Raw genomic sequence first — 26203 nt, 5'->3', positions numbered from 1 at the left:
TGGTCCCAACACCATAAGAATTAGAGTAGGTAGAAGGGACCTGCCACATGGTGCGATGGAAGATTATCGCTGTTATGCCTCTCGGAAAGTCTCAAGTTTAAGGATGCAGATGATTTTGTTCCTTCAAAAGGAAAGAAGTTTAATTCCTCTGGTTTTTCAGGCTTGCAAGGGAGTTAATGAATTTGTTCTACTCTTACTTTTTAAATTTGTAACTTCCAAAAAAGACAAGCAACTAGCCAAATTGAGGCACAGTGGAAATCTTTGGAAAACCACACTTCATACAATTTCACTATGTCTCCATCAAATCCTATAATGGAAAAACTGTATATTCTAGTTTTCTGGGGCAAATTCTAAAAATAGGCCAAGGCATCACTCCACAAGACATACTTCAGGAAAGACCACAAATTCCTATAGATAACTTGGAGCAGCATTTTACCAAACAACAAGGATGTCAGTGGTACTGCGGCAAACTGTCCCTCTGCGCATCACTGTGCTACATGCCACAGGTGTGACATGTGTGCCTCCAAGCCGCCCGGCAGTGTCCTTACCTCCACAGGCACAAGGACGGATGGCTTCTTTTTCAGCTCCTGGCACTTCCTCTTCTTACAGATCTGGTGGCTGTTCTTCCTGTTCTTGCAGTAAGTACACTCACCACAGTTGGTCTTCTGTTGGCAGGGCTCACACACCCCACAGCGCTTTCGTTTCTTCTTTTCCAAAGTAGGTAACAGGGTTGTAAAGGAAGAGGAGGCACTGGCAACTGACACTGGAATTGACACTCCAGCAGTGTGGACAACATCGATGGAGCTGGCCATGCTGACCTGGGGGCTCCCTCCTTCCCAGGTGCTGGGAGCAGCCTGGGAGAGTTGGACAGCATCCCTTAAAGCATGGTAGAGTCCGTCCTCAGGGGTATTTGCAAAACCCTGAGTGTTAGCTGGAGGAAAGCTGGTATGAACCTGCTTCTCATGTTCTACATTGCTGATTGCCATTTCTGGAGGTATAGAATTTAACTCTGAGTTTGAGAGTGGTTGAAGAGTTTGTCCTGAGCCCAAAGGCAAAATCTGTGTAGCACCCTGGACCTCAGGCCCATGTGAGACTGTGCTCAGGGGGTCAGGCCTCTCGGGGAGAGCACAGTAGGTAGAATTTGGGTTTGGAGGAAAAGGACGGAAGGTAGATAGGTCCAGGACAGCACCTTCACTGACATCAAGGGCTTCTTGTTGACCTCGGACAGTACCAAAGATGTCTCCTTGGACTGGAATAGCACCAGGAATTTCTGGTGGGACTAGGGTTTCGCCCAGGGCCTCACCATGAACTGGGTTAGCACCAGGAAATCCCCATTGATGTGGGATAGTATTAAAGGCTTGTCCTACAACAGAAGTCCCATCAAGAACTTTCTCTTCACCTAGGATAGCCTTGAAGGCCTCTTGATAATCTGGGTTAGCACCAAGTCCTGAGCGTGCCAAGAGGAATTTTAATAATGCAGTGGGATATATAGATCCACCAAGAGACAAGAAGTTTCCCAGGTCCAATTCAGGTACCACCTTATTAAAACTGGCAGTGGGGCAGCAATTGTGTTCACTTTTGATGGGATCCAGGTATGAATCAGATAGCTTAAGAGATTCTACTCGTGAACCCAAGTCTTCTAACTGAATACTGGGGGTTCTTTCAGAGGTAACTTCAGGGGCTGTTCTTTGGGGCAAAGGAGCACACCCAGTGTCCTGAGCAAACGCTCTAGGAGAGCTGCTGATATCATTCAATGTGTCTTCAGAAAAGAGTCTTTCCCCACAACGTGCCCCTTCCAACTGCCCAGAAAAGATCTCTGGTGCAGGGCCACTGGGAGTAGGGAGATTTACTTTGGAATCTTCAGCTATTTGGGACCAACACTGGGTTGTCTCCTGGCTCTCACTTTTAACTAAAGATGCATTTTGCACACCAATTAGATTCCCTACATCAGGAGGGATGGGGGCCTCTTGCATTGGGACTGAATCACTGTCTGGGTGCTGCACTCCCTTGTCAGTGAGTACCTTATAATCACATTCAGGCTGCTTTTCTACACTTTTAGAAGGCGGAATTTTCCTGGGTTTTGAGACTACCATGGAGGGTTGGGAGAGTCGTCTGCTGAGAGAGGTACTGCGGAGAGCCATGGTAAACCCATTGCAAGTTAAGGACTCCGGGTTCTGAAAAAGAACCTCAGTCCGATCCAAATTCATGCGGGCGGCTCCAGCTCGTGTCAGAAGGCTTCTGACTGGCACGGGTGGTTTGCTTTCTGTTTTTTTCTTAACATCTTTTTCCGGAATTAATTGCTTTAGTTTTCCAGGGCTCAGAGTCTTGACCGATGCTGCATTTTTGTTGGCTGTCTTGGATGTCTTCTTTAGTTGGCTGTTTTTCTTTTTGCTTGGATCTTCCTTCCTGACTAAGCGGGAAGGCCTGGCATGGCGAGATCGCGACATGGCTACGCAGGAGGAAGAAATGAAAGAGCATGGGAAACACAGTCATTGGTCCTTCGGACAGGCTCGCTGCTGAGGAGAATCCGGAGAGTGGTGGTCACGCTCAGTCACAAGGGTTTGGTCTGAAATAGCAAAACACATTGCAAGTGAGCCTTGTTTCCTATGCATTCTCCAAGTTGAAACAGAACATTTATTATTAATAATTAGAGAATGTGTTTAGCAGAAAATACAATAGACAAAGAAATACTAAGCTATCCATTGAACCTTGGCTTCCCTATTTAGTTGCTTTAATTATGATGACGACTAAGTAGGAAATTTGTCAAATAAGGTATGCAGCTATGTAAGAAGCCATATCTATGTGATTCAAAGTTTAAATCCGAACTTTTACACATTGGGGTGCTTTAAAAATTATTTCCTAATTTCCTGAGCACATCCCCACACAGGCAGGGCTGATGTCCGACGGTATGCTGGTAAAGCTAGAAAATGAGAGGGCTGCATATCCACAAAACTCTACTCCCTAGAGAACCTTTTTTTTTTTTTTTAATTAAAGATTCATTTATTGCCGGCACCGCGGCTCACTAGGCTAATTCTCTGCCTTGCGGTGCTGGCACACCGGGTTCTAGTCCCGGTCGGGGCGCCAGATTCTGTCCCGGTTGCCCCTCTTCCAGGCCAGCTCTCTGCTGTGGCCCGGGAAGGCAGTGGAGGATGGCCCAGGTGCTTGGGCCCTGCACCCCATGGGAGACCAGGATAAACACCTGGCTCCTGCCATCGGATCAGTGCGGTGCGCCAGCCGTGGTGGCCATTGGAGGGTGAACCAACGGCAAAAGGAAGACCTTTCTCTCTGTCTCTCTCACTATCCACTCTGCCTGTCAAAAAAAAAAAAAAAAAAAAGATTCATTTATTTATTTGAAAGTCCGGATTACAGCAAGACAGAGAGAGGTCTTTCATCCACTGACTCACTCCACAATGGCCTTAACAAGCCTGGGCTGGGCCTGGCCAGGAGTCAAATCCAGGTCTTCTGCTTGGGTGCAGGGGCCTAAACACTTGGGCCATCTTACACTACTTTTCCAGGCACATTAGCAGGGAGCTGGATCAGAAGTGGAGCAAGGGTCGGCACTGTGGTGTAGTAAGCTAAGCCTCTGCCTGTGGGGTTGGCATCTGAAGATGGCCCAAGAGCTTGGGCCCCTGTAGCCACGTGGGAGACCCAGAAGAAGCTCCTGGCTTTGGATCGGCGCAGCTCTGGCCATTTCAGCCATCTGGGGAGTGAACCAGCAGATGGAAGACCTCTCTCTCTGTCTCTGTAACTCTGCCTCTCAAATAAATCAGTAAATCCTTAACAACAAGAGAAAAGAACTGAAGCAGCCAGGACTTGAAGCAGTGCCTATCAGCAGTTTTTACCTGCTATACCACAATGCCAGCATCTGGAGATCCAATATTAATACATTCAATCTAACAACCCACGATACACAAAAATGGCACAAAATCTCCAGAGCAACCATCAGCAGATTAGATTACAAGTAAGACCCATAGTCTAACACCTGTTGAGAACCTGCTGTGTAAAAGAAGGGGATGTCTCTCTTTTCTCTTTTACTCAACTGAATCTAAAGACTGCTGGTTCTAAAAATCTCTTCTACCATTGGTCCCAGATGTCTCAAGATAAGGGGTCAGCACTGTAACACTGGGATCCCATGAGCACTGGCTGCTCCAATTCCAATTCAGCTCCCTGCTAGTGTGTCTGGGAAAACAGCAGGAGATGACCCAAGTACTTGGGCCTCTGCCATTCACATGGGAGAACCAGATGGAGTTTCTGGCTCCTGGCTTCAGCCTGGCCCAGCCCTGGTTATTGTAGCCATCTGGAAAGTGAACCAGTGGGTAGAAGGCCTTTCTCTCTGAAACTCTGCCTTTCACACAAATTAAATATAACTTTAGGGGGAAAAAACCAACTATACGCTATATGTGCTAAAAAAGAAACGAGATAGATATTCAGAATGCTAAGTAAAGCATTCTAGGAAAACAGCTGTTAATTTGAAAGAGAAACAAGAAAAGAGAAAATGAAAGCGCATTGACCAGAAGTCATCACCAATTTTCTTTTGAAAACCCTGACCCGAAACAGGCAAAGCAGTGAGCAAACTAAAATCTCACCATACAGATACAGGGACAGTCTCTGAAGATCAGAGTCACAAGTATGACAGCAGACTAGCTGAGGATTTAAAAAAAAATAGATTTATTTGTTTGTTTGTTTGTTTGTTTGAAAGAGAGAATGAGAGAATCTTCCACCTGCTGGTCTACTCCCCAGATGGCCACAGTAGAATGATGGCTCAAGTACTTGGGACCTTGCCACCCACATGGAAGACCCAGAGCCCCTGGCACCTGGCTTCTGCCTGGCCCAGTCCCAGCTGTTCTGGTATTTATGGAGAGAACCAGTAAGTGGGAGACCTTTGTCATGTCTCTCTCTGCCTTTCAAATACAATAAAAGTTTTTAAAAATAGTTATTAATCTTTCTAAAAAAAGTAATTTCTTTTGTGTAAAGGTAGGTAATTCCTTGGCGAAGTAAAATGTTGACAGATCTTTATTATCATCAAATTTTATTTTTGTTCTACTGATCTGATCCACATAAATCCTGAGCCCCACTGATGGTTTACTGGCAGAGGATGGTCTCACAGCAGAAAGCCCTGTGTGTGAACCTGTGGTCACCAGCTGTGCATCTTTCAGCAAACTACGTATCTGAACCCACATTTCCTCATCTGAAATGAAGTTGTTTTGAGGTTTCAATGAGCTCCTACAGAGCATCCTTGTGGTATCTGAGGTTGAAGTGGGGAGGTGGGTGGCACAGTAAGATGGGCTTTGGAAACAGACTTTAGTTTGCAGTTCAGAAACATTCCTGGGACGGGCATTGTGGTGCAGTGGGTTAAGTCACAGCCTGCAGTGCCAGCATCACAAATGGGCACCAGTTCAGTCCCAGTCCCAGTCCCAGCTGCTCCACTTCTGATCCAGATCCCTGCTGTTGTGCCTGGGAAAGCAGTGGAAGATGGCCCCAAGTGCTTGGGCCCCAACACCCAAGTAGGAGACCCAGATGAAGCTCCTGGCTTCAGCCTGGCCCAGCCCTGGCTGTTATGGCCATTTGGGGAGTGAACCAATGGATGGAAGCGCACTCATGTACGCTCTCTATCTGTCCTTCTCCCTCTGTAACTCTGCCTTTCAAGTAAGCAAATAAAATCTTTTAAAAAGAAACATCCCTAACCAGTGTTTCTGACAAATTCCTTGCTCTCTTCAGCTCCCATATGTGCAACAGACTAGGAAGCCTAATTGTATGGACATCATTAGGTTATGAGAATAAAATGAGGTATAGGTAAAGGTTTAGCACAGGCACATACATAAAAGGCTTCATAAATAGGAGCAAAAAGAAAAAAAAAAGAGCAGGTGGAATCAAGGCAAGTGCTGGTTACCAATATCATGGGACCAATGTAACCCATGGTCAGCCATATCCTACAGAGCTTTTGTTCCCAGTCACACACAAGAAGTGATACACTACAGTGAGAGCTCTCAGAGCACACTTGAGTCGCAGCACTGTGCCTCTAAGAGTTTTAGAGCAGGGGTTTGGCCTGGTAGTTAAGATTCCGGATACCACATCCAACTAGGAGTGCCTGTGTTCAGTCCCAGGACCCAGCTCTGGATCTAGCTCCTGACTCCAGTTTCCTGCTAATGCAGACCTGGTTCACTTTTTGTGTTTCTGCCATCCATGGGGGAGATCCAGACTGAGATCCAGATTGCTTAAGTGAGGTCCTGCCCAGCCCCAGGCACTATGGGCATCTGGGGAAGGAAATAGGAGGAAAAAAAAGGGGCTCTTTCTCTCTGCTTCTCTGTCTCCCTTTCAAACAAATAAATTTTAAGCACTTTAAAAGAATTTTTAAATAGACATTAATGATAACATTAACTGCATGACAAACATTTTGATGAATCTGTACTAAATACAAACAGAGAATATTTCACTTGAATTCTTGGCATCTATGCTTACTGCTCTCCCATTTTTCTAAAAAAAGCCAAAAATGTCTTGGCTTCCATTAGTAACTCTTTGGCTGTTAAAAAATTGTAGGCTATTTTCTCCAAAGACCACTGCTTTTTTAGAAAACAAAAGTCATTCCAATTCTAATCTCCAGAAAAATCAACAATTATCTTTGTAAGAATGCTTTTTCGTTATGAAAGCAACTCATTTCAATTGATAGAAATTTAACAATACCAGGATAAGTGTGCTTTCTATCTTTTATCAAGATTGTATTACTAGAAAAAGTATTAAGAGCACACAATCTAAGTATTACAATCAGCCATGAAAATTAAAATTCATATATGTAGGCAAGTAATCTGGATATACCAGAGGGTGTCATGGGATCTGCTTTTGAAAGTAGTATATAAATGGATCTGTCTCTTCTATATTCTTTTACATTTTTAAATTGAAGTGCTTTAGAAATTCAGACTTGTAATTAAGATAATGTTTACCATGCAAACCTTATCTACTAAAAAAAGGAGCCTGCTGGAGAAATGGAAGACGTATGAGCAACGTGGATTGGGAAGATGTGGACTCTTTAAATGGTAACAGCCTTTTTATGAGTTCCTGAAAGAGGCCAATGACCCTTGAAAAACCCAACTGCAGGAGAAAAAACTGCTGGGTACCACCCAGTCAAAGAATCGGGGACAATGAGAAAATAAGAGCTCCCAAAAGACCCTAATTTTATCAGCCCTGGCTTTACTGATGAAATGTAACCTTTTGTGAGAAACTAAGCATCCCAAGGGCTGCAGAACTCTTGGAGTAGAAGCAGCAGGCTTTTCTTAGACTGTATGGGGGAAAAGATGAGGACCAGCCTATTAAACAGGTCCACTTTTAAATGTGGGAATTGCCAAAGATTCCTGAGAGTAATTTTCCTTTTTAATTTATAAACATTATTAAATGCTCCACTTCCAATCTGAGTGTTTGATTATAAAGAGTTTCACTTATACAAAAAGGTATTTTACAAATGAATACTCTCCTCCAACTCCGATGAACTGCCACATTCAAAACAGTTAAATCTCCCTTTGTACTCTCTTCCCTAATTCCACTCCCATCTTTCATTTCTGAGGACTGTCTATTTCTCACAGTTTTGTTCTAACCCAAATCTTCAAGACTCTCAGTGCTACAGGAATGGCTACAGGATAACAGTCTGAGCCAAAAAACAAGACTGTTGACTGTTATTAAGTATACATGGTGAGCCCAGGAGGGGGAACCATGTGCAATTAATTGACACCATCCTGTGAATTCTTGTCCTAGAAGGGGGGTAGGAAATCAACTCTGAGATGCAAAACATGCTCAGTTAACAGATCTTTTCATCAACAACAGAATGTCCCCCCACCAAATGTCCTACAACATAGGCAACTAAAGCTTATGAAATTTAAAATTATAGGCCAAGAGATTAAGAGGCCTATGCATGATCTGAGGCACAAAAAGCCAGCAGGGAATAAAAGGTTGCAGATGGAGCACTGAGCAGCAAGAGCAGCTCTCAGAGTGAGCACTGCTGATCATGCTTTGTATAAGGTCTGCTCAATATGCAATCGGCCAACAGGTTCAGAATTTTTGCTTCAATATTACTTGAGCTTACGAAGCCATTGATGACAGTCTTGCCTAAGAACTTTTTTCTTAATACAATGAGCAAAAACAATCATCTTCCCCAGAAAGTGAAAAGCTGGCATCCTAAACTACCCCTACAATACTGACAGCACCCTGTCAGAAAATTCTCTCCTACCTCCATCCCTCCTCAGCTGGCTATCTCCCCAAATCCCCTGAGCAGGAAGTGGCTGAACCGGGGTAGCCATCCAGCCCACAGTCAATCTTAAATTACATTAGAATCCTTTCTGCTACCAGTAGGGGCCCCCAAAAAATGATCATCTGCAAACAGAAAGCTAGTGGCAAGATTCTGGCTTCACTGTCCCTGCATTCAGCTCTGCAGAACTTAAAGCCTCTCGCACTTGACTGAGAAAAAACAAGGCTTAACACATTTCTCTTTAAAAGGTACACCTGGCAGTGTCCCCCGGCACTAGGCTCTACATCTGAAGGGAGAGACCAAGGACTGCTTGCTGTTCCTAGATAGTTTTCTAACACAGGAAGTGTGAGAGCCCTCACCAGGGGAAAGGCTGTTCAGGGAAACTCACTAGAATGCCAGCAGATTTAGCCAAAGCCTCCTTCCATATGTAAAATAGCCTGCTGCCCTGCAGAGAGCAAGAAAAAAAAAAAAAGGGCCAAGAAAGGGGAAGGAAGAAGTTAAAATGGAGAGGGGATGGCCCCGGACCTTCCAAGAAAGGCATAAAACACTTGTGGAGGAAGAAAAGGAAAAGGCTTAAGAAGGAAGAAAATGTCCAAAAAGGAAAAATAAAAACAAAAAGCCCAAACACTGAGGAAGGGGAATAAATCTATAGCAATAAAGCTAGAATACAAAAAAGACAACGGGGATCAAACAGCTGAAGACCAAAGGTAGAAACTCCAAGGACGAGAAGGAGAAATTAGACGTGCAGGGAAGGAGACACGTAGAAAAGAAAGTGGGGGAGGGGAGGGACACGCAGATAAAGAAGACTGGAGAAAGAGGGGAGACAAAGGGGCAGGACCATGAAGACCCACACCTCTGGCCGGCGCGGGCAGCAATGGTTTACTCATTAAAGCAGCAAGTGGGAGTCCCAGGCTTCTGCGTCTGGGCTCCGAATCCGTGCGGAGAGAAAGCGACACTGCGTGCCACTTCCCGTAAATCTTCATTCCTAAGTTTAATGGAAACCACAACTTGGCTTGAAGGACAGAGAGAGGTTGACAACCTAATGGAGATTCTTTTATGGGAGAAGGAGGAGGCTTGGGTTTGAACCCGTGTAACCAACACCAAAAATATCCCCACCTCAGTCTTTTCGTTCTTGGAAAGAAACCTCGCCCCGCTTCCATACCCGACCCCCTTCAATTGTAGTCGTAAATTCCTCGCGTGCTCTAAACAACCCTTGCTGGTGCAGAGGCCACCTTTCCAGATATGTATGCCACATAAACATCCACCAGGCCTAATGAAGCGACGCTTTCCGTTTGCTTTGGATCGGGCTTGGGAGGCAGAGGGCGCGAGGCGGCGTCCAGGGCGCAGGGCGCAGCGCGCAGCTCCCCGCGCCGCTCTGAGGCTCGCGGTTCCCTAGAACGGAGGTCCTGGATGGCCTCGCCAGCACTTGTGCATTAGCCGGTCATTACCGCGATGCCTGGTGCAGCTCTTAGAGAGCCTGAGCGTGGAGCCCGGGAGGAGGGGAAGAGGCCGCCAAGTGACCGATGCGTAATGGTTGGTTAATTTGAGAGGAAGACGCGTGGGGGTGGGGTTGGGGGCTCCTAGCTGGAGCTCTCACTGTTCTCTGGAAGTCCCACGAATTCCTCTCCTGGGTCCTTAGTGCCCTCGCGTGGGTTCCCCCGTGCCCGTGGCAAGGTTCCTGGCGTGGGCCAGTTCAGGGAGAAGCACGGACTGCAGAGTCCCTCAAGAGGAGGAGATAGGACACGGGGTGGGGAGGCCGGCGAGGAGGCAGGGACCGCGGGAGAGGGGGAGAGCTCTGCGGAGAGCCCTGCCCTGCCGGCCGCAGCCCTGCACCCTGGCGGGACGGCGCTCACGTGCGGCACGGCCGGGTCCAGGCAGCCGGCCCCGCGCACCTCCCGCCCCAGGGCCCGCCGGAGCGGGACGCAGGCCAACGCGGGGCCAGCGCGGGCGGACAGCCCGAGCGCTCGTAAAACAGCGTCTGAAGTCACTTTGACAGAACACGACTTGCACCCCTACACTCCCTTCCCCGAGACCCGCGCCCCGCCAGTCCACCCTTGCAGACGCCCCTACCTCCTCCGCCACGAAACTTTCGCCCCTGCAAACTCCCTCCCCCGGGCTCTCCCGCCCCGGGCCGGGTGGCTCTGGAAGTCGCGGCGGAGGGAGGGAGGGAGCATGCAGGGGGCTTTCCTGGACCGGGGAAGGGGGCGACACCGAGGCTCCCCTCCGCGGCTTGCGGCCATCCTTGTCTCCCCCGCCCGCGGCGCCTGGACCCCCGAAGGCTGCGAAATCTCTGGTCAGCTCAGGGACCTCCCCCAGGCCGGACCCCAGCTCCCCCACCCGCGCCGCGGCGGGGCCTCCGAGCGGGCTGCGCGATTCCCCTGCCGGGGGCATTGTTTACCACCCACCACAAAAGCGCCCCGAGCGGCCCGGGGTAGGGGTCGCGGCGGGGAGCGGGCCCACCCCTGTGGCCGCCCGGGAGCAGCGGATGCCGAGCATCGGCCGCGTCCAACCCAAGGCGAGCGTGGGCCCCCGCAACTCCTTGGGCCTCGGCGTCCGAGGGCTGACGCCCGGCACCCCTGCCATCTGCCCCAGCCCCAACTCACCACCGGCCGGCTCCCGATTGCAGGGCAGCGCACGTCCCCCGGTTCCAAGCCTGCACCAGCCCTCGGGCAAACTTTGCAACTGGCGCTCTTGCCCACAACTTTGGAGCCCCGGGCCCTGGCGGGCGCGAGGGGGCGGGCGGGCCCACGGTGGACACCTAGCAGCTCCCGGCACGGTCAGGGCCCGGGCCCCCGGGGTGGGCGGCTGCTTGCCAAAGGTCCGCGGCAGAGAGGCAGGTAGAGCCGCATGACTGGGGCGGCCAGGGGGTGGGGGGCGTCCCGGGGGGCAGACCCGGGAGCAGAGGGGCCAGCGGCTGCGCGCACAAAGCCGCGCCGGAGCGGACTGCGCGGCCACTCCCCGCCAGGTCAGCCCCCCGGAGCAGCAGTGTCTCCCCAGGACAGACCTCAGGGAGTGAAGCTGGGGCTCTGCCTCCGCTGGACCCTGCACCGCTGAGCGACAGGCAAAACGCGAGCTGGATTTCCCCAAACTGGAGCTGGACTCCCCCTCGACCCCTCCCCCTGTCCCCCTCGACCTCCTCTCTCCCAATATCCTGTTCAGTTCCGTTCTTTTTTGGAGGTCAAAGGAAAGTATTGGAGAGAGAGACATGCCATGAATCTTTTTCCCCCCGACGTATTCTCAGGCAGGGAGAGAAAGTTTTTTTGGGATTGCTCAAGGGAATGTTTATAGATGCCGGGTCATAGCCGGCACCATTGGGCAACATCTGCCTCTCCAGCGATGGAAAACCTCCCTCAACACCAAAGAGAGAAACCAGATGAGGGCTGTGTTCTTTGGCAGGGCGCGTGATGCCTGCAAAGGTCATCATAATATTTCTGTTAGTTATTTGGCCCTGGACCTCGAGGATGGCCACATTCACTTTGGGGATGAAGAAATGAAGGCGAGGGAAAAGATCGGCTTTCGGCATTGGGAAGAAGGGCAGGTGGCCCTGTTCCAAAATGAAGGCTCCCTACATGTTGGATGGCTGCTGCCTCTTCCAGGGCTCAGTCATTACTCAGGCGAGGGAATCCAGGGCTTTAATGGGGTCATGGAGGTAAGCAAGGCTCGGTTGGTGCAATCCTCATTCCTTCCAGGTGCAACTTCAATGGAAAAGATTCAATCTCTCCTAGCTGTGCCACCCCCCCTTCTGCACTGCAGTTTCTTTGTTATGCACATGTTATAAATTTAACCTGATTGTTCTTTTGAGAAAGATGCCTAAACGTTCAACCTTCCACACTGATTCATTCAAATGTATTCTCTAGGCTCTATAGGCTCATAAAGAACAAAGCTAGGCTCTAGGGTTCCAAAGAACAAAATTTGCCTCCCACCCATTATGGAGCAATTCCAAGTTGGCAGGTGGAGTAAACCCAGGACTGCTTTCAATGCTACAATCAGACAAGAAAAAGTCAAATGTGGCATGTGGAATAAACCTTACAGCCCAAGTAGGCTCTCTAGGTAGGGTGGGGGTGGGTCACAGTGGTTGTCACTGCTTGAATTCCACATCAGAGTGCCTGGCTACTCAGAGTCCCAGCTACTCTGCTTTTGATCCAGCTTCCTGCTCCTGTGCACCCCCAAGAGGCAGCAGGATATATCTCCAGTACCTGGGTCCCATCACCCACATGGGAGACCCACATTGAGATGCTAGTTCCTGGGTTTGTCATAGCCAAGCACTGGCTGTCATGAGCATTTGTAGAATGAACCAATGAATCATGGCCTCTGTCCTTATTGTCTTTCTGACCTTTTAAAGAAAACGAAAGGGATGGCGCTGTGGTGTAGCAGGTAAGCCAATGCCTGCCATACTAGCATCCCAGATGGGTGTGCAGTTCCAGTCCTGTCTGCTCCTTCCAATCCAGCTCCCTGTTTAGGGCTTGAGAAAGCAGGGCAAGATGGCCCAAATTCTGGGGCCTGTGCACCCATGTGGGAGACCCAGAAGAGGCTCCTGGCTCTGGTCTGGCCCAGCCCTGGCCATTGCAGCCAACTGGGGAGTGAACCAGTGGACGAAGAATCTCTGTCTCTCCCTCTATTTCTGTAACTCTGCCTTTCAAATAAATTCTTCTTAAAAAATTAAAACAAAGACTCTTATTCTCAATCACAATGCTTCCAAAAGCCTACTTTAAAAAAAAATTCAACTTATTTATTTGAAAACCAGAGTCAGAGTGAGAGAGAGAGAGAGAATCTTTAATTTGCTGTTCACTCCCCAAATGGCTACAATGGCTGGGGCCAGGCCAGGCTGAAGCCAAGAACCAGGAACTCCTACATGGGTGGCATTCCCAGCACCAGCAGGAACTTGGATTGGAAATAGAATAGCCAGGATTCACTCATACTTTAATATGGGATGCAGCCATCCCATGTGGCAACTTAACCAGCTCTGCACCACAAGCCCTTCCCAGCCTACTTGTTAAGACCTTGTCAGAAACATTCTCCTTGGACCTAGATAAAAAGAGGAAGGTTGGGAGAGTTTGACTCAAAAATTTATTTTCATAAAGAACAACAACAACAAAAAGATTATCATGAAGTATTAATACCCTGGCCGTTGTCAACTCATCTTATTGTTTAAAATGTATGGAAGGTGAGGGCATCTTGGCTCATTGTTCTAAACAGAGCATTGGAATGAGTCAGGCTACTCTGCTTCCCACCCAGCTTACTGCTAATACCTCATGGGAGGCAGGTCAAGTGCCTGGCCCACCCTGGCTGTTGAGGCTATCTGGGGAGTGAGCCAACAAATGGAATCTCTGTCTCTGCCTGTTTTTCTGCCATTCAATTAGATGAAAAATAAATAATAAACATTTAAAAATATACTTAAATGGGAAATCATAGGATGATGTAGGAGGATGCCACAGTAACACACGTTCTCTTCATTCCACAGATGTTCTCCTTGAGACTACTGTGTGCCAGGCAGTTCTCAACTGGGAGCAAGGCATAACTGCTGCCTTTATGGAGCTTGCACTCCACCATGGGATGAGGGGAGCAGAAAATCAACAAGGTAATGCTTTGTCGGGTGGTGAGGAGTGAAAGGGAGGAGAAAAAACAGAGAAGCAGACACAGTGTTGGGCAGGGTTACAATTTTACATTTAGCAATCAAGGAAGACTTCATTGAATAGATCCCAACAGGTGAGGGAACAGCCAGAAAGAACCAGTGAAAAGCCCTAAGGCCACCTTGTGTGACATTACAGTTTCACTGTGTTTCACAGTAGTGAAAAATTGGAAGCTAACTAAATGTCCATCAAAAAGGATGGGTAGGTGCAAATGTTGTGGTGCAGTGGGTAAGCCACAGCTTGCACAGCCAAACCATATTAGAGGCAACTCAGTTGCTCTGCTTCAGATCCAGCTAGCTCCCTGTTAATGTGACTAAAGGCAGCAGGTGATGGCCCAAGCACTTAGGCCCCTGCCACCCACATGCAAATCCCAAATGGAGTTCCAGGATCCTGGCTGTTACGGCCATTTGCAGAGTGAACCAGTGGGAGGAAGATCTCTCACTCTCACTTGGCTTTCAAATATTTTCTCACTCTAGCTTACAAATAAATAAGCAAATAAATCTTACCAAAAGGGGGAGGAGAAGCAGGTGAAGCCAAGTCTGGGACAATTGTGACAGAATGTAAGGCAATTTCTCCCTTTACGCCAAGCAGTTCTGCAGGGAATACTCATGGGGTTTCCACAATTCTATGACCCCAGAACTAGGCTCAAGACCCCGGTGTAAATAGCTTAGTATTTGCAGATAACCTGAGCACACCCAGCTGCAGTCCTCCCTTATATTTTTGTAGATTTATTTATTTGAAACAGTTACAGAGAGAGGGAGACAGAGAGAGAGAGAGAATCTTCCATCTGCTGGTTCACTCCCCAAATGGCTGCAAGGACCGTAGCTGTGCCGATCCGAAGCAGGGAGCCGGGAGCTTCTTCCGGGTCTCCAGTCTGAGTGGCAGGGGTGTAAGGATTTGGGTCATCTTCTGCTGCTTTCCCAGGCCACAGCAGAGAGCTGGATCAGAAGTGGAGCAGCCATATGGGATGCCAGCACTGCAGGCGGCGGCTTTACTGGCTAAGCCACAGCACCAGACCCCTCCCTTATATTATGACTAATCTCTAGATTACTTCAAGTACCTAATACAGCAATACTGTATTGCTTAGACAATGATGGTAAGAAAAAAGTTTGTACATGTTCAGTACAGATGTTATTATTATTATTTTTTTTGACAGGCAGAGTGGACAGTGAGAGAGAGAGACAGAGAAAAAGGTCTTCCTTTGCCGTTGGTTCACCCTCCAATGGCTGCCACGGCCGGCGCACCGTGCTGATCTGAAGGCAGGAGCCAGGTGCTTCTCCTGGTCTCCCATGGGGTGCAGGGACCAAGCACTTGGGCCATCCTCCACTGCACTCCCTGGCCACAGCAGAGAGCTGGCCTGGAAGAGGGGCAACCGGGACAGAATCCGGCGCCCCGACCGGGACTAGAACCCGGTGTGCTGGTGCCGCAAGGCGGAGGATTAGCCTAGTGAGCCGCGGCGCCGGCCCAGATGTTATTTTTTAAACTATTTTCAATTCCATAATTGGTTGAATCTTCTGAGGTTATCCACAGATCCAGAGACTGACCACACATAGTTGCAATTTTCACAGCTTCAGTTACCTATGGTGGATCACAGCCCAAAAACATAAAATGGAAAATTCCAGAATTAAACAAGTCGTTAAGTTGTAAATAACTTCTTTATTATTAGAGATTGTTTTTCTTTTACTGTGCCTAATTTATCAGTTGAATCTTATCTCAGGCATCCATGTACAGACACAACAGCACTTACAGGGGTTTGGTATATGGTGCTTTCAGACACCCACTGGGGGTCCAGGAACTGTCTCACTTAGGTAAAGGGGAACCAGTGTAACTCAGTGCAATTCTGACACAATCTACCTAGCAAGAGCCTCAGGTACCACAGGTTGAGGACTGAGTCCCACAAGATCGCCCCCACTTGAAACCTTAGCTATGTCCCTGTTTCCTACCAGCTGTAGACAGAAGTTCTCAAACCACAGGCCCTGCATTGTGGTGTAGTGGGTCAAGCCACAACCTGTAACACTAACATCCCATATGGGCACCTGTCTGAGTCCCAGCTGTTCCACTTTTTTTATTATTTTTTATTTTTTTATTTTTTGACAGGCAGAGTGGACAGTGAGAGAGAGAGACAGAGAGAAAGGTCTTCCTTTGCCGTTGGTTCACCCTCCAATGGCCGCCGCGGCCGGCGCACCACGCTGATCTGATAGCAGAAGCCAGGTACTTATCCTGGTCTCCCATGGGGTGCAGGGCCCAAGCACCTGGGCCATCCTCCACTGCACTCCCTGGCCACAGCAGAGAGCTGGCCTGGAAGAGGGGCAACCGGGACAGAATCCGGCGCCCCGACCGGGACTAGAACCCGGTGTGCCGGCGCCGCTAGGCTGTTCCACTTCTAATCCAGATTCCTGAGAATGCACCTGGAAAAGCAGGCGAGGACAACCCAAGTGCTTGGGCCCCTGCACCCACATGGGAGACCCGGATGAAGCTCCTCACTCCTGGTTACAACCAGCCCCAGCTGTTGCAGCAATTTTGGGAGTGAACCAGCAGATGAAAGGTCTCCCTCTCTGTCTCTCCCTCTCTCTCTCTCTGTAATTCTTTCAAGTAAATAAAATAAATCTTTTAAAAAAAGGAGAAGTTCCCAAACCTCCCATCCTCTGGCATGATGATTTGCCAGGATGGCTCACAGAACCCAGGGAAATGCTTTACTTACATTAGCCAGTACATCACACAGGATGATCAGCAAGGCTGGGGGCATGGGAGGCCCAAGGGCTTCCATACCCGCTCTGGACCCAGCAGCCTCTCAGAACTTCCACGCCTCCAGCAATCCTGTACATCAGATCTCAGAGTTGAAAGTTTTTATAGACCATGGTCTCCAGCCCCTTCCCCCTACCTGGAGGTTGGTGAATGGGCTGGGAGTTGCAACCTCTAATCACTTGGTCTTACAGGTAACCAGCTGGATTCTGAGGCTGCCTCGCAGGCCCCACCCTAATTCACCTCATTAACAAACTCCAAGGAGATAAAGGGCTTTGTTCTGAATAACTAAAGGCATTCCTATCACTCAGGAAATTCCTAGAGCTTTCGGAGTTCTGTGACTGGAGCTGGGGGCAAACACAATATTTCATAGGACACTACACAGACACAAACCTAAACTTTTTTCTCACTCAAGTCCAAAATGAATTGGAAGAGCGTTGAGAATACACAGGGTACACACTACACACTACACACAACAAAAGCTGAGAAAAAAAGGGCAATCCAATTTATAATTTGTCAAAATTCTTACTAAAATTTTCTTTTAATTTTATTTGAGAGGCAGAGTGACAGAGATAGGAAGAGACACACACAGAGAGAAATCTTCCATCTGCTGGTTTACCCCAAAATGCTGTAACAGCTAAGGCTGCTGCAGGCCAGAGCCAGGAGCCAGGACCCTGTCTGGGTCTCCTACGTGGGTGGTAGAAACCCAAGCACTTGCGCCACCATCTGCTGCCTCCCAGGCACATTAGCAGGAAGCTGGATCGGAAGTGGGCGTAGCCAGGATTTGAACCCCAACTCTGATAAAGTATGCAGACGTGGTGGCTTATCTGTGGCACCACAGCCTCCCTTAATTATCAATTTGAGGAAGAAAAAAGTTGATTTTGAAAGGAAGGGGAATTACCATGTTTTTAGTTATTTTAGAGTATGAGAGCACAATCTTTGATTTCATAATCAGCTGCCGGGAGAACCAAATCCTCCTGGCTTTGGTACCGTGAAACAGTGGGTTAAGCCGCCACTTGAGACACCTGAGTGCCATAGTGGAGTGCCAGGGATCAAGTCCTGCCTCTGCCTTCCTGCTAATACACACCCTGGGAGGCAGGAGGTGATGGCTCAAGTGATTGAGTATCTGTCACCCACATGGGAGACCCAGTTGGAGTTCCTGCTCCTGGCTTTGGGCTGACCCAACCCAGCCCCAGTCATTGTGAGCAGCTGGGGAGTGAACTAGTAGATGGAAGATTGATCTCTCCCCTCTCTCTTTCTCTCTCTCCCACGCTCTGTCTCCCCCTCTCTCTATCATTTTGCCTTTCAAATAAACAAATAAAGAGTCAGCTTAAAAAAAAAAAAAAAGAGCCAGAATCCAAATCAGAAACTATATAAAGGGTGGGAGGGAAGTTATGGGGGGTGGGGGGAGCCATTGTAATCCATAAGCTGTACTTTGAAAATTTATATTCATTAAATAAAAGTTAAAAAAAACTCAAAAAAAGGAAACTATATAAAAAGTAATTGTTGTGGCATAGCAATTAAGCTGCTGTTTAGGACGCTTGCATTCCATTTTGAAATACCTGCTGACAGTTTGGAGTCCTGCCCCTCCAAACTGCTTTTTAAAATTTTCATTATTTTTTAAGATTTATTTATTGAGTCAGTGTTGTGGCATAGTAGGTTAAGCCTCTGCCTGTGGTGCTGGCATCCTATATAGGTGCCAACTTGAGTCCCGGCTACTCCACTTCTGATCCAGCTCCCTGCTCATGGACTGGCAAAGGAGTAGAAGATGGCTCAAATGCTTGGGCCCCTGCACCCATGTGGGAGACCCAGAAGAGGCTCCTGGCTCTGGTCTGGCCCAGCTCTGGCCATTGTGGACATTTGGGGAGTGAACCAGCAGATAGAACACCTCTCTCTCTCTCCTTCTCTCTCTAACTCTGCCTCTCAAGTAAATAAATATTTACAGAGTTACAGAAAGACAGAGGGAAAGAGAGAAAGAGAAATATTCCATCTGCTGCTTTACTCCCCAAATGGTCACGAGGACCAGGGCTTCATCAGGGTTTCCCTTGTGAGTGCAGGGGCCCAAGGACTTGTGCCATCCTCCACTGCTTTCCCAGGGCATAGCAGGGAACTGGATCTGATGTGAAAGCAGCACAGACTGGAACCAGCACCCATATAGGATACCACTGGCTCAGGCAATGGCTTAACCCACCATGCCACAACACCGACACCCAAACTGCTTTATTTATGCAGTTCTTGTTCTCTTAATAAGTCCCTCTTTCTAACAGGTTCAGTCTCTTATTCATTTGTTCCTTCTCTCCTGTCCATAGATCTTTTGTGCTCACCATGCCCAGATGGCTCCTTTGCTTGATCTTGGTAATTTCAGCCTTATTCCTCTCCCTGACAATTGCTAATGCTTCTTGTTCCTGCAATGCCCATTTATTCCTCAGTCCACAGACATGCTCCCCTAGGGCTACACTCACAACCTATCTTCATTTTCCTTTGTCTAAAAATGCCTTCTGCCTGGAGTTCTGGGACATCTACAGGCCACCTGGGTCTCCCTTCCATGTCAGCCAAATTGCCTTCAGCATCTTATCTCTCCCTTCTTCAGGAATCCTTGGTACTGCAAGCGCCTCAGGACTCCTGGTCCAGGCAGAAGACTCCCAAAGTGAAGTCTGAGCCCTGAAAACATTCATCTGTAATTCCAGTCTGTTATCTCTAACTTGCAAAGCCACATGCTGAATTCCTGGTGCATTTTCCTCTTATTCTCACCTGAGACCTGCTGGGACCCGCTCTACCCTGCTACTTTATGTCATATGTCCTGACCTCCAGGTGGTAAGAGCTTTAAAAAAACCAGTGCATGAATTGAGTTATTTCTTTTTTTTTTTTTTTAAGATTTATTTATTTTACTGGAAAGAGTTACATAGAGAGAGAAGGAGAGGCAGAGATAAAGAGAGAGGTCTTCCATCTGCTGGTTCACTCCAGAATTGAGTTACTTCTCAACATTTTCTTCCTCCTTCCTGTGAATTCCTTTACAGCTACCTTAACTACCTTTGTGACTTGAGGGGCTCATGGGTTGGAACCTGTGTGGGTCTACCTAGGATGTCCGCAGCCAACCTGACCATCCTCTCCTTCCCACATCCTCACACTGACCTTATTCTGACCTGGCAAATCCATGCTTCCCCCTTCCCCCTAGCTCTCAGAGCTCCTAGTCTGTGAAGCCTTGCGCAATTATCCAGGCAGAATCAGGGGCACCATAACTCTATAAGCTTGCTTCTCCAGCATGTCCACCTCTCTCCTTGTAATTCTCTCTGTCTCTCTCTCTGTCTCTGTCTCTGTCTCTCTCACACACACACACACACTTCATAAAGATTTATTTATTTATTTGGAAGTCAGAGTTATGGTGGGGGGTGGGGAGTGGGACAGAGACATCTTCCATTCATTTGTTCACTCCCCAAATGGCCACAACAACCAGGATCAGAGCTGAGCCAATCCAAAGCCAGGAGCCAGAAGCTTCTTCTGGGTCTTCTACATGGGTGCAGGGGCCCAAGAACTTGGGCCATCTTCCACTGCTTTCCCAGGTGCACTAGCAGAGAACTGGATCAGAAGTTGAGCAGCTGGGACTCAAACAGGCACCCATATGGGATGCTGGCATCGCAGGCAGCGGTTTTACCCGCTACACCACAGCACCAGCCCCTCTTTTTGTTTGTTTGTTTGTTTGTTTGTTTTAAGATTTATTTATTTATTTACTTGGGAGGCAGAGTTACAGAGAGTCAGAGAGAGAGAAATATCTTCCATCTGCTGGTTTTATCCCAAATGGCTGGAGCTGCACTGATCCGAAGCCAAGAGCCAGGAGCTTCTTCTGGGTATCCCACGCAGGTGCAGGGGCCCAAGGACTTGGGCCATCTTCTGCTACTTTCCCAGGCCATGGCAGAGAGCTGGATCAGAAGTAGAAAAGCCAGGACTCAAATAGGCGCCCATATGGGATGAGAGCACTGCAGGCAGTGGCTTTATCCTCTATGCCACAGCCCCAGCCCCCCTATAATTCTATTATTTAAATTACCCTGCTAAGGGTGGAGATTTAGCCTGGCAGTGAAAGTGCCACTTGGGATGCCACACTCTGTATCGGAGCACCTGGGCTTGACTCCCAGCCTACTTCCAATCCAGATTTCTGCTAAAGCATGCCCTGGAAGGTAGCCAATGATGGCTCAAAGGCTTTGAACTCTGCCACCCACATGAAAGACCCAGACTGAGTTCCAGGCTCCTGACTATAGCCTGGCCCAGTCCTGAAATTTGTGGGCATTTGGGGAGTGAACCATTAGTAAATAAGACTTATCTGTCTGTCTCTGCCTCTCAATAAATAAATACATACATACAGTGGCAACTCAGTTCCTCTAGGAAACCTTCTTGAACCATGTCAAGACTTTCTCTGTGTGTGTGTGTGTGTTTTAGATTTATTTTATTTATTTGAAAGACAGAGTTACAGAGAGAGGTAGAGACAGAGAGAGAGGTCTTTCATTCTTTCATTTGCTGGTTCACTCCCCAGATGGCCGCAACGGCCGGAGCTACACCAATCTGAAAACAGGAGCCAGGCGCTTCTTCCAGGTCTCCCACATGGGTTCAAGGGTCCAAGGACTAGGCCATCTTTCAATACTTTCCTAGGCCATAGCTGAGAGCTAGATCAGAAGAGGAGCAGCCGGGACTAGAACTGAAGCCCATATGGGATGCCAGTGCTTCAGACCAGGGCTTTGACCATAGTGCCGGCCCTGAGACTTTCTGTTTCTTTTATCTTATTTTCCAGTAGGTTCTCATATGCACTACCCATACAAAATCTGACAAATCAAATATTACTTGCAGAAACAATTGGATAATTTTTCCTCTTCTGGGAGTTACACATTAAGTGAAAACCTCCAGTATTGTTGCTGGGGTGTGTGACTAGTAATTGCTACTGTTGATTGAGTGCCATCCTCACACAATTATACTCTACACTGTAAATCAAGGGTAAGGACTCCAGACTGCAAGTTGTATTGGTCCTATGAAATCATTTGGTCTGGTCCTAACAAGGCAAACATAGGCAGGAATCAAAATTCAATAAATCTATAGCAGGCTAGTTTTAAGGGGATCATTTTGCACGGACCATGAATGCTATAAATATCCAAATGGCCTTTGGCAGAAAAGATTCCCCACCTCTGGAAATAGGAGTGTTTCTGAAATCCAGAATGACTCTATCTCAATCTGAAGGCCTCAGAGACTTTTTAAATGTTGTTGGTAGCTTTTTAAAGTTTTTTTTTTTTTTTTAAGATTTATTTATTTGAAAGTCAGTTACACAGAGAGAGGGAGAGATAGACACAGAGAGAGTGACTTTCCATCCACTGGTTCACTCCCCAGATGACTACAATGGCCCAGGGCTGGACCAGGCCAAAGCCAGGAGCCAGGAGCTTCTTCCAGGTCTCCCCCATGGGTGGCAGGGGCCCAATCACCCAGGCCATCTTCCACTGCTTTTCTTAGGCCATTTAGCAGGGAGCTGAATCAGAAGTGGAACAACCAGAAATTGAGCCAGCTCCCATATGGGATTCCAGCATTGCAGGCAGCAGCTTTACCTACTATGTCACAATGCTGTCACCTTAAATTTTGCTTTTTTAAAAAATATTTATTTGAAGTGCAGAGTAACAGAGAGAAGGCAAGGCAGAGATTGATCCTCCATCCACTAGTCCACTCCCCAAATGCCTACAATAGCCCAGGCTGAAGCCAGAATCCAGGAGCCCCATCTGTCACCTCTTTGGATGGTAGAGACCCAAGTAGTTGGGCTATCATGTGCTGTCTCCAAGTGCATTAGCAGGAATCTGGGTTGGAAGCAGAGGAGCCAACAGCTTTTGATAAGGGATACAGGTGTTCCAAGTAGCAACTAACCCAACTGTGCTGTAATGCCAGTCCCTGTTTCCAGAGACTATTTCATCATGCTCTGGCCTCTACTTCTTTTTTAAAAAAAATTGTTTATTTATTTGAAAGGCAGAATTACAGAGAGGCAGAGACAGAGAGATCTTCCATTTGCTAGTTCACTCCCCTGATGGCCGCAATGGCCAGAGCTGGGCCCATCCAAAGCCAGGAGCCAGGAATGTCCTCCGGTTCTCCCATATGGACGGCGGCTTTACATACTATGCCACAGTGTCAACACCACACTAGCCTTTTTTTTCAGAAGCATTTAATCTAATTTAAATTTTCCATTAGTTTCTGCAATTATCTGCTGAAGATCTGTCTCTCCCACTAGAACGTAACCTCTCTGAGGGTCAGAACCAAGGTTTTTTGTTTTTGTTTTTTAAGATTTATTTATTTGAAAGGCAGAGTTACAGAGAAAGAGAGTGACAGAAACACAGAGATCTTCCATCCATTGGCTCACTCCCCAAATGACCACAGTAGCCAGGGCTGGGCCAGGCTGAAGCCAGGATCCAGGAGCTTATTCAAGTTCTCCCACATGGATGTAGTGGCCCAAGGACTTGGGCCATCTTCTGCTGCTTTCCCAGGCCATAGCAGAGAGCTGGGTTGGAAGTGGAGCAGCCAGGACTCTAACTGGCACCAATATGGGATGCCGGCACTACAGGTGGGGGTTTTACCCACTATTCTACAGCGCTGGTAAATTAATAATAATTTTAAAAAGTTTATTTGAGGGGCCAGCCCTGTGGCATAGTGAGTAAGGCTGCCACTTGCAGTGCCGGGATCCCATGCAAGTGCTGGCTTGAGTCTCGGCTGCCCTACTTCCAATCCAGCTCTCTGCTATGGCCTGGAAGGGCAGTAGAAGATGGTCCAAGTCCTTGGGCCCCTGTACCCATGTGGGAGATTTGGAAGAAGCTCCTGTCTCCTGGCTTTGGATTGGCCCAGCTCCAGCCATTGTGGCCATTGGGGAGTGAAGCAGCTGATGGAAGACCTCTCTCTCCGTCTCTCTTTGCCTCTGCTCTCTCTGTGTAACTCACTCTTTCTTTCTTTCTTTCTTTCTTTCTTTCTTTCTTTCTTTCTTTCTTTCTTTCTTTCTTTCTTTCTTTCTTTCTTTCTTTCTTTCTTTCTGACAGGCAGAGTGGACAGTGAGAGAGAGAGACAGAGAGAAAGGTCTTCCTTTTGCCGTTGGTTCACTCTCCAATGGCTGTGGCTGGCGCACCGCGCTGATCCAATGGCAGGAGCCAGGTGCTTCTCCTGGTCTCCCATGGGGTGCAGGGCCCAAGTACTTGGGCCATCCTCCACTGCACTTCCCTGGCCACAGCAGAGAGCTGGCCTGGAAGAGGGGCAACCGGGACAGAATCTGGCGCCCCGACCGGGACTAGAACCTGGTGTGCCAGCGCCGCAAGGCGGAGGATTAGCCTAGTGAGCCGCGGCGCCGGGCTGTGTAACTCTTTCAAATAAATCTTAAAAAAAAAAAGTTTATTTGAGAGGCTGGTGCTATGGAGCAATGGATTGCTGCTGCCTGCAATGCCAGCATCCTATATGGGTTCTGGCTCAAGTCCCAGATGGTCCACTTCTGATATGGCCCCTTGCTAATGGGCTTGGGAAAGCAGCAGCAGATGGCCCAAGTGCTTGGGCCCCCTGAACGCATATGTGAGACTTGGATGAAACTTCTGTCTCCTGGTTTTGGCCTGGCCCAGCACTAGCTGTTGTGGCCATCTGGGGCATGAACCAGCAGATAAAAAATTCCTCTGTCCTTCCTCCTCTGTAACTCTGCTTTTCAAGAAAAATAAAAAAATAAATTAGAAGAAAAAATAAGCCTCAAGTGAAGTCTCTATCTTTTCCTAATCTCCCTGTCCCTCCCATGAAACTGATCTGTTCCCACTTCATACCTCTCTGTACTCCAGGTACATGGTAATTTAGTACAGATAACTGACAATCTATACTTACTATTTGTAGCTGCTTGCTCTGTTATAAATATCCTTGTAGGAATTTTATGTTGCTCATTTTTTAAAGCATTTCTTAAAAGATTTATTTATTTACGATTTTATTTATTTGGCCAGCGCTGTGGCTCACTAGGCTAATCCTCTGTCTGTGGTGCCGGCACCCCAGGTTCTAGTCCTGGCTGGGGCCCCGGATTCTGTCCCGGTTGCTCCTCTTCCAGTCCAGCTCTCTGCTATGGCCAGTGGAGGATGGCCCAAGTCCTTGGGCCCTGCACCTGCATGGGAGACCAGGAGGAAGCACCTGGCTCCTGGCTTCGGATCGGCTCATTGTGCTGGCCACAACGCGCCAGCCATAGCAACCACTTAGGGGGTGAACCAACAGTAAAAGGAAGACCTTTGTCTCTGTTTCTCTCTCACTGTCTAACTCTGCCTGTCCAAAAAAAAAAAAAAAAAGATTTTATTAATTATTTGAAAGGTCAAGGTACAGACAGTGAGAGGGACAGAGAGAAAAGTCTTCCATCTGCTGATTCACTCCCCAAATAGCCAGAACAGCCAGAGTTGGGACAATCTGAAGCCAGGAGCCAGGAGCTTCTTCTGGGTCTTCCAGGCAGGTGTAGGTGCCCGAGTGCTTGGGCCATCTTTTGCTGCTTTCCCAGGCCATAGCAGAAAGCTGGACTGGAAGAGGAGCAGCCGGGACTAGAATCGGCGCCCATATGGGATGCCAGTGCCACAGGCGGAAGATTAACCTACTGTGCCACAGCACCAGCCCCCAATAATTATTTATTTATTTGAAAGAGTTATAGCAAGAGAGGCGGAGACAGAGAAAAAGAGAAAGAGAGGAGAAAGATCTTCAATTCTCTGATTCACTACTCAAATGGCCACAGAAACCAGGGCTGGGTCAGGCTGAAACCAGGAGCCAGGAGCTTCATTCAGGTCTTCCATGTGGGTGCAGGGGCCCAAGCACTTGAGATATCTTCCACTGCTCTCCCAGCCACATTAGCAGGGAGCTGATCGGAAGTGGAGCTGGATCAGAATTGGCAACCATATGGGATACCGGCATTGCAGAAGGCAGCTTAACCTGCTGTGCCACCGTACTTCCCCAAAACATATTTTTTAAAAGATAGATTTTATTCATTTGAAATGCAAAGTGACAGAGAGGGAGAGACAGAGAGAAAGAGATATTCCATACACTAGTTCACTTCCTGAATGGCCACAATATTTGGGGCTGGTTCTGGCCAAAGGCAGGAGCTAGGAACTCCATCGGGTTTCCCAGGTGAGTTGTAGGGGCCCAAGTATTTGAGCCATCCTCCTCTGCTTTCCCCAGCACATTAGCAAGGAGCTGGATTGGCTGGGAGTAGAACTGGTTCTCTTATAGGATGCCTGTACTGCAGGCAGGGGCTCAACCTATTGTGCCACAATCCTGGCCCAATGTTACTCATTTTTATATCTCAACCACCTAATATAATGTCTAGCACACTAAAGGTAATCAGTATTTATTGACTAAAAGTGGTTTGTTCTGAAGGCCTAGTGGTGCACATATTAAGGAAAAGAGAGGAATATGCATCACTTACTAGGCATTAAGTGCTGTGGTGAGGCCTATGCCTAAAATATTGTATTTCATGTTCATACCATAGCTTAGAGGAAGAGTCACCCACATTGCACTGGTTATAAACTAAAGATCATATAGTAAATCCTTACAGTCACTCACCTAGTAAGGAGTGAAGCAGACATTCCATGTTCCTGTT

General features: G+C 48.0%; 1 protein-coding gene across 8 annotated transcripts in view; it reads right to left on the bottom strand.

Annotated features, from left to right (window-relative positions):
* TET1 (tet methylcytosine dioxygenase 1) overlaps nucleotides 1–16703 on the bottom strand; it is a 118495-nt gene extending 101792 nt beyond the window's left edge. For 4 of the 8 annotated variants that reach the window (XR_016222221.1, XR_016222220.1, XM_008270043.5 and 1 more), the window contains exons 1-2: nucleotides 10837–11247; nucleotides 549–2566 (exon numbers count right to left, since the gene is read on the bottom strand). Coding sequence is in view for 5 of the 8 variants with exons in the window: in XM_008270043.5 (XP_008268265.4) it covers nucleotides 549–2447 (1899 nt within the window). In the remaining 3 variants the exon portion in view is untranslated. Of the gene's footprint in view, nucleotides 1–548; nucleotides 2567–9086; nucleotides 9184–10836; nucleotides 11248–16564 lie in introns of those variants that run through there. The other 4 variants (XR_016222222.1, XM_089314951.1, XM_089314953.1 and 1 more) reach the window with 2 other exon arrangements.
* Nucleotides 16704–26203: the final 9500 nt, after the last annotated feature.

This window comes from Oryctolagus cuniculus, chromosome 15 (assembly GCF_051225735.1).
Source record: "Oryctolagus cuniculus isolate XC-2025 breed Fujian yellow rabbit chromosome 15, ASM5122573v1, whole genome shotgun sequence".
NCBI classification, from domain to species: Eukaryota; Metazoa; Chordata; class Mammalia; order Lagomorpha; family Leporidae; genus Oryctolagus; species Oryctolagus cuniculus.
The sequence above is the reverse complement of the archived record's forward strand: the minus strand, read 5'-3'. Positions and strand labels throughout refer to the sequence as shown.